Source organism: Podarcis muralis, chromosome 17 (assembly GCF_964188315.1).
Source record: "Podarcis muralis chromosome 17, rPodMur119.hap1.1, whole genome shotgun sequence".
Lineage (NCBI taxonomy): Eukaryota > Metazoa > Chordata > Lepidosauria > Squamata > Lacertidae > Podarcis > Podarcis muralis.
The window spans coordinates 7651151-7663050 of record NC_135671.1 but is presented as its reverse complement, the minus strand read 5'-3'; the positions used below and the strand labels follow the sequence as shown (position 1 = coordinate 7663050).

Below are 11900 nucleotides of genomic sequence, written 5' to 3'. Positions count from 1 at the left end.
GGTGGACATAAAATCACTGCTTTGTGTACGTATGTGAGATGCCACTGGATTCGCACTTGAGCTGCTGCTTCTCAGCTTTCATTTTAACTAATGAAAGTTACATGTACTTAAGTGTGCTAAGGACTGCTGGCTAAATAAGATCTCAAGTGGTTAAGGGAAGGGATCTGCTGGCTTTTCCTCTCCAGCAAAACTAGAAACCATACACGTGCATAATTTAAGGGGGGCCACTTCCTGTAATTCCAACTTTTGTAGAGCATTACCAAGCCCTGGCGCTGTGGGTTAAACCAGAGCCTAGGACTTGCCGATCAGAAGGTTGGCAGTTCGAATCCCGGCAACAGGGTGAGCTCCCGTTGCTTGGTCCCTGCTCCTGCCAACCTAGCAGTTCAAAAGCATGTCAAAGTTCAAGTAGATAAATAGGTACCACTCTGGCGGGAAGGTAAACGGCGTTTCCGTGTGCTGCTCTAGTTTGCCAGAAGTGGCTTAGTCATGCTGGCCACATGACCCGGAAGCTGTACGCCGGCTCCCTCGGCCAATAAAGCAAGATGAGCACCGCAACCCCAGAGTCGGCCACGACTGGACCTAATGGGTCAGGGGTCCCTTTACCTTTACCTTACCAAGCCCTAGTAAATTACTTCAGTAGCATCTTTAGTCCCAAATGAACAAAATGCTATTGGGATGTACATGTACACCCAGTGGAAGTCTTAACACTTTGTATCACGCTATTAGAATATCCAGCAGGAATTACTGAAGATAATGTGCAATGAAAGATAAAGGGATGAGAAGACCATTGTTTTCATTTATTTTATTTTATTAGCAGTGATACACAATACAATTCAATACTTACATGATTCAGCAGGCTGCACAGTTCTCCCATTAAATCAGATTTTTAACATTGCATTTCAATTGTGGGTGAGGAAGACTGTGTGTAAAAAAAAGTCGCTGAGAACTTAGTTCATTGGATTAATTTTTTTTTACAAAAGGTACATTTTAATGTAACACTAAGAACATACTACATTTTTTCATATGTTAATTCATGACCACACATCGTGCAGGTTTTCTTGTACAGGTCTTCATCTATCATTTCTTCAGCCCCGTAGTCATGCTGATGAACGCTTGTATCTTTTTTCCATACGCTACTCCTTACAGCTCGGCGCAGTTCTAATACAAAATGAAGAAGAAAATTATTCAAGGCAGACCAGAAGCCTCCAAGTTTTTATTTTGTGTCCTGGAGATTGGCTCCTGCATTCAACCACGATCCCTGATTTGTATATTGTAATCCAGAATTTGTAGGGGCAGAAAAACTGCAGAAGTCTTCCCAACATTTCAAGTTCCAAAACAATTACACCAAACTGAAATATTCCAGAGGACCAAATTACAGAGAAACTATCCCATAGATGGGACTAACTTCCTCCCCGCCCCCCTTGTAGGTAAAAAGATAAAGGACCCCTGGGTGGTTAAGCCCAGTTAAAGGTGACTGGGGTGTGGCGCTCATCTCGCTTCCAGGCCGAGGGAGCTGGTGTTTGTCCACAGACAGCTTTCCGGATCATGTGGCCAGCGTGTCTAAACAGTTTCTGGCTCAACGGGACACTGTGATGGAAACCAGAGCGCACGGAAACGCCGTTTACCTTTCCGCCACAGTGGTACCTATTTATCTACTTCCACTGGTGTGCTTTCAAACTGCTAGGTTGGCAGGAGCTGGGACAGGGCAATGGGAGCTCACTCCGTTGCGGGGATTCAAACTGCCGACCTTCTGATCAGCAAGCCCAAGAGGCTCAGTGGATTAGACCACAGCACCACCCGCGTTGTCTAAGTACCCAGTAAGCCGTTCAGTGTGCTAGAAGATGAAGACACCTGTTGTTTAACTGGTAGGTTTGTGGGGTTGGGTGGTCAAGAGAACGCTCAATTCACACTCACCTTTAACTTTCTTATCAAACTTCTTTTGTTTCATCTTCTCTCTGTTGTCTTCTCTGCTTTCCTTCGCTTCTTCTAACGCTTCTTCGCTACCCCAGATTTCAAGAGAGCGCTTGATCACCTGCAGAATAAGACATTTGAACAAACAAAAAAGCGGTCTCGGAGTTTGATCTCTGTTGCAGCGCACTGTGGCCTACGCCCAGAGGCCTCAAGTGTAGGCCTCAAGCCTGCATGGATCTGTTCCAAGGGAATTCCTCTGTTTCCCTCCACACTATAAAAATGGGACACAAAACTATGCAGATACCCACCTCATTAGTTTTATTCATGTTGGTACAGAAGTAGTGTGACATTTAATAAACTAGACACATAACCTGTATCCAGCAAAGGCATTTATAACAATGCTGCCCTTCTGAGTTAACATGTAGAAGGGATTCCTGCATGTAAAGGAGGGGATGCTGTGGAATGTACACAAGTGTTCAGAATAGGTAAAGGTAAAGGGACCCCTGACCATTAGGTCCAATCGTGGCCGGCTCTGGGGTTGTGGCACTCATCTCGCTTTATTGGCCGAGGGAGCCGGCGTACAGCTTATCTACTTGCACTTTGATGTGCTTTCGAACTGCCAGGTTGGCAGGAGCGGGGACCGAGCAACGGGAGCTCACCCCGTCGTGGGGATTCGAACCGCCGACCTTCTGATTGGCAAGTCCTAGGCTCTGTGGTTTAACCCACAGCACCACCCGTGTCCCTAAGTGTTCAGAATAGGGCTTGGCGATAGCAGCTTTTCAGCATCGTGATGTATCACCAGCCAAACACTGTGATGTTGAAAAGCAAAGTGAGGAACGAGCTGCGTTGGGCCCAGTCCCGCGAAGCACTGGGGTGAAACTGCCTCAGCTCCTTGGCAGGAGTATTGGCAATTTCACTCCAGTGAGCCAATGCATTTTGTTCCTCCACACGGGGCATCAGCGGGCACTAAGGGAAAAACAAGCTGAATTAGCTCCAGCACCTCGCAGCTTGTTCTTCCCTCAGTTTGAGGACCAGAGCGTGAGGGCAGCCTCACCTGGCGGTGTCTCGTGGGTGAAACCACCACTGCTCTTTCACCGCCAGGTACCCAATTACCTTTTCTGGAGGGTCACACCCTGCATTTTGTCTTCCCTACTGTAAATAAAAACTGGGTGTTTTTTTATAGAGAGATCACACATTATTGAAGAAAGTTCCGTACCTGTAGCTTTAAGTAAAGTTTCATGTCACCCCATCGCGGATTATGTGGGTTTTTCTTCAGAATAAATCTTAGCACCGGTTCTCTCTTGTCTAAATCGCAGTCTTTCAGAAGATACTCTTGCTTGGCTTCACTCCTTGTGATGAGTTTATGCTTTTCTTCAACATCTCTGAAACAAGGTCCCATTCAGTGAAACTAAGACCGTTATTATGTATGAGCTGCTATTTTCTGAGCTGTAAAGCAGTCCGTCAACAATCTGATATGGGAAGGTGCGTTACACAGAGTTAGTCCCCTGGTCCATGAGATATTTATTGCTTACATTGACTAGAAGCGGTTCCCTTGCTCTGCCAGGAGATGGTCGGGCAGGAACCCAAGACCTTTTGAGAGCAAAGAGTGGTCTCTCTCACCGAGCCATGACCCTCTCCCTTCAGTCCTATGCATAAACACACACAAGTAAATCCTACTTGGGAGGGTGTTCCACAGGGCGGGTGCCACTGCCAAGAAGGCCCTCTGCCTGGTTCCCTGTAGCTTGACTTCTCGCATTGAGGGAACCACCAGAAGGCTCTTGGTGCTGGATCTCAGTGTCCAGGCTGAATGATGGGGGTGGAGACGCTCCTTCAGGTATACTGGACCGAGGCTGTTTAGGGCTTTAAAGGTCAGCATTGGATACAAGCCATTATTTCCCCCTTTCTTTCTTTGTTTGCTATATACCTGCAATTATCGCATGTTGCTAGATCAAAGTGGTTCATGAGGTAGGAATCCATGAATTCTTTACCACATTCTTCACAAATAGTGTAATCAAATTCTAACACAGGCCCTGTTTTAAAAAAGAATAAACAACAACAGGGCGTAAGCTGTGAAAGTGCATTCAAGATAGCAAAAGTATTTTTTTTAATTTAAAATTTATTTATTGATATTTATTCAGAGCTACACAAAAAATACCCATTGCAAAGTATCTTTTTATAATGCACTGATATAAAACAGCTACTTAGTCTAAAAAAGAACAAAGGCAGAAAGGAGAAAAGACAAGAAAAAGGAAAACCTGAAGAAAGAAAGAAAGAAAGAAAGAAAGAAAGAAAGAAAGAAAGAAGAATAAAAGGACTTCTGACTCTGTCCTGCAGCTAAATATAGTATTTATGCATGCAGCCTTCATATTCCTTTTAACATTCTTTACATTCCCAGCCCTGCAAGACCAGACTGTTAGATCATTATGAACTGATGCACAATACAGTGGTACCTCGGGTTAAGAACTTAATTTGTTCTGGAGGTCCGTTCTTAAACTGAAACTGTTCTTAACCCGAGGTACCACTTTAGGTAATGGGGCCTCCAGCTGCTGCCACATGATTTCTGTTCTCATCCTGAAGCAAAGTTCTTAACTCGAGGTACTATTTCTGGGTTAACAGAGGCTGTAACCTGAGGCGTCTGTAACCTGAAGCATCTGTAACCCAAGGTACCAATGTATGTTCACCAGCTCTTCTAGAAGAACACATTGCAATGTATGCTTGTACAGTCATACCCCAGGTTACAGATGCTTCAGGTTGCGTTTTCTCGGGTTAAAGGTAAAGGTACCCCTGCCCGTATGGGCCAGTCTTGCCAGACTCTAGGGTTGTGCGCCCATCTCACTTAAGAGGCCGGGGGCCAGCGCTGTCCGAGGACACTTCCGGGTCACGTGGCCAGCGTGACATCGCTGCTCTGGCGAGCCAGAGCCGCACACGGAAACGCCGTTTACCTTCCCGCTTGTAAGCGGTCCCTATTTATCTACTTGCACCCGGGGGTGCTTTCGAACTGCTAGGTTGGCAGGCGCTGGGACCGAGCAACGGGAGCGCACCCCGCCGCAGGGATTCGAACTGCCGACCTTTTGATCGACAAGTCCTAGGCGCTGAGGCTTTTACCCACAGCGCCACCCGCGTCCCGGGTTTCTCGGGTTACGGACCGCCAAAACCCGGTAGTACCGCAACAGATTACTTCTGGGTTTCAGCGGTTGCGCATGCAGAGAAGAGCTAAATCACTCTTTGCGCATGTGCAGAAGCGCCAAATCGCAACCTGCCACTGCGGGTTGCGAACGCTGCAGGTTGCGAACATGCATCCCGCACGGATCACGTTCGCAACCCGAGCGTCCACTGTACCAGTCTTTCAGACAAATATTTTTATGTCTCTGCAAGTAAGGAATTTCGCTTTTGGCTCAGTTCCCATTTTCCCCTATCATGGCACCTTCCACTAACTACAACAGCAGCCGTTTCCTCGCTGCCATATTTACCAGGGAGATGCACAACTTTCTCTGTTGTGTTTTCCTCTTCCTCCTCCTCTTCAAGAAAGAATCCTCCCCCGGTATCGATTATCTTTGGAGGCGCTTTCACTTTGGAACTGCCTGCAGAGACAAACAACAAAAATAAACTTTGCAATCAGTACCTGACACTAATGTCATAAAGTCTATTGGTAGGTGAGGCAGCCATGTCTAACCTTGCTCAAATGTTAAGAAGCAGCCCACAAGCCAAAAAAAAGAGGAGTATCTATTGAAATCCAATACATGCGGAGACTCAGGAACATTCTACCATATGTGGTGGATATGTAGGAAAATACAGGTATTCTGGGAGAGTATACATGCAGAACTGCAAAAAATGCTAAAGATCTCTTTCAATAAAAAACCAGAGGCCTACCTCCTGGGAATAACAGATTTGGATATTCCACAAAAGAGGGAGGATATCTTTTTATATGCGGCAGCAAGAGTTTTGATCGCAGCAAAATGGAAGAGTAATGAAATCCCCTCTATACAAGATTGGATCCAAAAGCTGACAGAATATGCCGAATTAGATGGTTTATCAGAAAAGATAAAGAATAAATCAAAACAGGAATTTGTTTCTAAATGGGAGGTTTTTAAAGAACATCTGAAAAATAAATATAGTAGTTTAAATTCTGTTGCAGCATTCGAGGAACTTCAGTAATAGTTGCTAAGTAGATAGAAGAAATTAGATTTATTGAGAATAAGTTTAATTATGAAAATGTGTATTGGCAATAAGCAATATGAATTTGAAATATGGAATAGACGGGAAGTTGGGTCTTTAGTGTTAAGACCAATAGATGTTTTATTGTTTGCCAAGAAAATTATGTGTCTATGGTTATTTTTGTAATTTGTGTGTAATTTTGTATTTGTCTTTTGTGTGTGTGTTTTTGTTGTTGTATAAATAAAGATTAAAAAGAAAAAAAGGGGGGGGGGAGAAATCCAACACATTATTATTGCACTGCTTTAATATCCTATTATATCCTATATTTCATCCAAGGTGGCATACTTAGTTCTCCCTCTCTCCATATTATCCTGACAACAACCCTGTGATCAGGCTGAGGGTTGGTCACTGACCCAAGGCCAAGCTTCAAGGTCATTTGGGGGTTTGAATCCTGGTCTCCTAGATCAGGATTTCCCAAACTTGGTTCTCCAAATGGTTTTTGGGTTTTTTTGGACTACAACTCCCATCATCCATAGCTAGCAGGACCGGTAGTCAGGGATGATGGGAATTGTAGTCCAAAGACCGATCCTAGATCCTAGTCTGACAATAACCACTATACCACACTGGCTCTCTATACATTTAAGAGATCCCCATTCACTTTTAAGAAGGCAAAGGATCAGATTGCTAGAACTAACGAGGAAGATGGACCTGAGGTCTCTGAAAAGTCTCCTTTTGGGTTGTCAACATCAAGGATCAGCCCAAGTATTTTCTATCCCTGGATCATAACTCCAAAGCCGGTGGCAACCACCTAAGATTTCTGCTTTGTAGCATTACAGATTGAAGGCTTTCCCTTCTTGCCTGAATGTTTTTAAGAGGAACATTGCGTTAGCCTCCTTCAGGAGCTCACAGACTTCAGCATCACACAGCCACAAAGGAAACCCACAACTTCCCATCGTAATGTGCCTTTTACTTTCCAGTATACTTTTGCTAGCCATATGCACGATAGGGCGGTTCATAAAAAAACTTTTTTTTTGAAAATGCCTGCTCCAAAGGCCTGAAATTTCAAGAAAATAGCTGTTTACTTGGCCGTTTTCCTATGTCGTGAAAGCTGAAATTTCAATTCAGTGGAGCAGGGTCAAGATATTAACTGATGTGCGTGAAATCTCAGATCTAGCTATATAATCCCTAGTGTAGTAAGATAAGACCTTTGGAGCAGGCTTTTTTAAAAAAAGTTTTTTATGAACCACCCTAAATTGCACAACTGGCTCAGACTACAGAAGCTTCAGAGGCAAGCCCAATGTCGAAAGGCTTGAAAATTTGCCCTTTGGCCACAACATCAACCCTGCACTCCAGGGGGTTGACTAGATGAGCTTTGGGGGTCCCTTCCCATTCCAAAATTCTAAGATTTCCCTCTTCCCTATGCCTCTCTTACCAGCTGGAGGCTAACCTGCACAAGCTACCTGGACCTGTCCATCGTGTATTACACTGCAGTGCCAAGCGAACCTTCGCCGGTAGGAGGGTAGGGCCTAGTCGCCAGCCTTGCTTGCCTCAGCATCAGCGCCCGCTGGCGATTCCGCTCTATCTTTGCCCTCATGGCGGCAGAGAGGGTGGGTTTCTCCCCTTCAGGAGCAGAAGGTTCCATGGCCGGATTCAGAGACGGAAACCTAAAAAGGTTAAATTGAAATAAGAATGATTTTTCTATCAAAAGTGGTCTGGAACTCACCATGAACGCCTCCCTTCTTCTCTTTTTAATTTTTTTAATTTTTCAATTTATACATTTCATTAGTTTTACAATCAATTGAACATTTCAAAATTTGACTTCCTCCTCTTTCTGCGGTTCCTTAAAATCATTTTTTAATATCTTCTTCATATTCATTTAGCTTGCTTGTTTAATAATCTAAAGTAAATATATACTCTTATAAAACTGAAGGTTATTATATTAACCCTGCTAATTTTTTGTGTTTACAATTTATCTGTAAATATTTCCATTCTTTTATAAAAAGTTCATTATCTTGATTTCTTATTCTTCCAGTAAGTTTTGCCATTTCTGCATAACCCATAAGCTTTTGTATCCATTCCCTTGTTCTCTTACAATGGCGCCCACTTGAGAGGTGCCGGAACAGAGTTGCAGCAAGTTCCAGCTGGAAAAAAAGCACCGATGATAATACAGTGGTGCCCCACAAGACGAATGCCTCGCAAGACGAAAAACTCGCTAGACGAAAGGGTTTTCCGTTTTTTGAGTCGTTCCGCAAGACGAATTTCCCTATGGGCTTGCTTCGCAAGACGAAACGTCTTGCGAGTTCTTGCGAGTTTGTTTCCTTTTTCTTAAAGCCGCTAAGCCGTTAATAGCTGCTAAGCCGCTAATAGCCGTGCTTCGCAAGACGAAAAAACCGCAAGACAAAGAGACTCGCGGAACGGATTAATTTCATCTTGCGAGGCACCACTGTAATGATAACGGAGGAGGTGGAAATCATAAAAGTAGCCAAAAGGATTGCTAGCTACCAACCAGGGGAATAGGCAGCAGGTGTTGGTCCCATCATTCCGGACCTCTGGTCCAGCGAGTTAGGGATTCCATGCATCTCCATCTGCCAACTTCATGTGTCTGGTAAAGTCCTTAACACCTCATGCGCCAATAAATTTCCCAGTCTCCAACAATACAGTTCTATGCATAGCTACTCAGAGGCATGACTTCTGAAACTGAATTCAGTGCAGGGTGGATAAAAATCAATGATTTTTTTTTAAAAAAAAGCAGATTTTTTTTAAAAAAATTAAATCAGATTTTTTTTTATTTAAATCAGATTTTTAAAATAAAATGTTTTTGGAGGAAAATATCGTTCTAAAGATAGCTTTCTATTTAAGTTACATTACAGTCCAGGAAATAAGGATTTGTTTTAAGTTTTTCATGTGTGCTGAAAATCAGTCTAAGTATTTTTTTTAAAAAAATGTTTAACCACATCAGTTAACAAACATGGATACATATGCTATAACGTTATTGTATTAGTGAAATAAATTGTTTAAATTGTTATTAAGGAATTGATTATTTTCCTCCTTCCAATAAAGTACAGCAGAAAAGTTGTTCATAGATAAACAGTTAACTTACTAAACCTCACAATAATTTGGTATCTGAAGAAGTGTGCATGCACACGAAAGCTCATACCAAGAACTAACTTAGTTGGTCTTTAAGGTGCTACTGGAAGGAATTTGTTTTGTTTTGAATAATTTCATAATTATCTATGTATTTCTAATTAGTATAACCAAATCAGTCATTTTTGTTATAACTGTAAAAACTACTCTGAAAAGTTATTGTTCCAAAAATGAAACCTTCATCTGGTTGTAAATATTAAGATTATACCAGCAGGAATGCCTTTCTGTAAAAAAATCAAAATCAAATCAAGTCTTACTGAGTAGTGATTTAAATCGATTTGATTTAAATCAAATCCACCCTGATTCAGTGGGACTTTCAGGTAGAAGAGGGTGTGGGATTGCACCGTGAAACGAGACCTTTCCTAGCAATTGTTCCAACAGAAGATCTGAAAGCAAATGCTTGTTTTGCGCTTACCAAACCGGTAGATCACCATTTTATTCGTATAATTCAGGCCATGCACAAAGTAGCTTACGGCACGGGGGGGGGGGGGGAATTACGCAATTACAAAAGCAAAGCAGTCACAAACAATAAGTACAAGACATCGAAATGTCCACAAAATGGAGCAATAGCCACGTAATAAGAGGTTAAAAAAATATTAATATCAAAATATTAATATCAAATAAAATATGAATAACCGCAGAAACAACCACAAAACCCAACAAACAGTACTCCAGCCCGGATCAAACTGCAGGGGGGAAGTGGACTTGCCTTTGCCAGCCGCTTTCAGCCCTTCTGCAAAAGTGAGAAGCGCCCAAAACATCAACAGGACCGGAAAAAGGACCCTTACCTGCCCACACAAAGGCTTGGCTTCTTGAAGCCGTGTGCGCATGCTCCTGGAGGGAAGCCGTCCCTTTAGAAGCGCTCGGCTACTTCCGTGACTGTAGAAGTACGAAAGTATAGAGGCGGCCGTCCATAGAGACTTCCTCGTTCTACTCAGAGGCGTGCGTGCGTGCGTGCGTGTGTGTGTTTTTAATGAAAAAGACTCCTGCTTCTTGGGAGAAAAGCAATGACAAACCTAGTAAAAGGTAAAGGGTTAAGGGACCCCTGACCATTAGGTCCAGTCGTGGCTGACTCTGGGGTTGCGGCGCTCATCTCGCTTTATTGGCCGAGGGAGCTGGTGTACAGCTTTCAGGTCATGTGGCCAGCATGACTAAGCCACTTCTGGTGAACCAGAGCAGTGCATGGAAACGCCGTTTACCTTCCCGCCAGAGCGGTACCTATTTATCTACTTGCACTTTGACGTGCTTTCGAACTGCTAGGTTGGCAGGAGCAGGGACCGAGCAACGGGAGCTCACCCCGTCGCAGGGATTCTGATCGGCATGTCCTAGGCTCTGTGGTTTAACCTACAGCGCCATCTGCGTCCCGACAAACCTAGACAGCATCTTAAAAAGCAGAGACCGCCTTGCTGACAAAGGTCCGTATAGTAAGCGCTATGGTTTTCCCAGTAGTGATGTATGGAAGTGAGAGCTGGACCATAAAGAAGGCTAATCACCGAAGAATTGATGCTTTTGAATTATGGTGCTGGAGGAAACTCTTGAGAGTCCCATGGGCTGCAAGAAGATCAAACCTATCCATTCTGAAGGAAATCAGCCCTGAGTGTTCACTGGAAGGACAGATTGTGAAGCTGAGGCTCCAATACTTTGGCCACCTCATGAGAAGAGAAGACTCCCTGGAAAAGACCCTGATGCTGGGAAAGATGGAGGGCACAAGGAGAAGGGGACGACAGAGGATGAGATGGTTGGACAGTGTTCTCGAAGCTACCAGCATGAGTTTGACCAAACTGCGGGAGGCAGTGGAAGACAGGAGTGCCTGGCGTGCTCTGGTCCATGGGGTCACGAAGAGGCGGACACGACTAAACGACTAAACAACAACAAAAACACTTCAAGGCAGAAATGAGAGCCGTATCAATCAAGAGCATATCGTGGCTGCGCTTGAGCAGCAGAAGGGCTCCACCTCCAAGAAAAGATGGTGCAGCAGTAAAAACTACTAGCACTTTTTGCAAAGCATGGTTTCAGATTGGATGGAGGGGTCAGACTAGATCAAGCATAGGCAAACCCGGCCCTCCAGATGTTTTGAGACTACAATTCCCATCATCCATGACCACTGGTCCTCTTAGCTAGGGATGATGGGAGTTGTAGTCCCAAAACATCTGGAGGGCCAAGTTTGCCTATATCTGGACTAGATGATCCTCGCTCGGGATCCCTTACAAGTCAACAGTCCTATGATTCTATGAAACACGGTCCATAGGTTGGATGGCCACCTTATAGTGCCGGATTTACGTACAGTATAAGCTAAATAAGCTATAGCTTAGGGCCCCACTCTCTTGGGGGCCCCAAAAAAATTTAAAGGAAAAAAAACTGGTTGTACATTTCCAAAATATAAGATAAAAAAACAAATAAAACCTACACACAGCAACGGTGTTTTGTGTTGTTTAGGCTCCCGTGATGTAAATAATGGGCCCCACCTGCTAGCCCGCTCCCTAAAATATCACTGGTTTGCTCATTTCTATATACAGTGTTACCTTGGGTTACAGACGCTTCAGGTTACAGACTCCGCTAACCCAGAAATAGTACCTCAGCTTAAGAACTTTGCTTCAGGATGAGAACAAATTTCTGGCTATGTTCTCTAGTCTTGCTTATCTCAGTACTGTACAGTGGTACCTCGGGTTACATACGCTTCAGGTTACATA

At 43.8% G+C, this 11900-nt stretch overlaps 1 protein-coding gene across 3 annotated transcripts; it reads right to left on the bottom strand.

The window, feature by feature from the left end:
• Window positions 1–787: 787 nt before the first annotated feature.
• On the bottom strand, window positions 788–10049 carry XPA (XPA, DNA damage recognition and repair factor). 3 transcript variants are annotated; one of them, XM_077921097.1, is made up of 7 exons: window positions 9916–10049; window positions 7570–7730; window positions 5382–5492; window positions 3836–3941; window positions 3128–3293; window positions 1915–2032; window positions 788–1158 (listed from the first exon to the last, which is right to left on the bottom strand). In XM_077921097.1, the coding sequence occupies exons 1-7, from the start codon at window positions 10038–10040 to the stop codon at window positions 1010–1012; spliced, it is 936 nt and encodes a 311-aa protein (XP_077777223.1). In that variant the 5' UTR covers window positions 10041–10049; the 3' UTR covers window positions 788–1009. The 3 variants fall into 3 exon arrangements, with proteins under 3 accessions (XP_077777223.1, XP_028568543.2, XP_077777222.1); XM_028712710.2 differs by having other exon boundaries at window positions 9920–10049; XM_077921096.1 differs by lacking the exon at window positions 9916–10049.
• Window positions 10050–11900: the final 1851 nt, after the last annotated feature.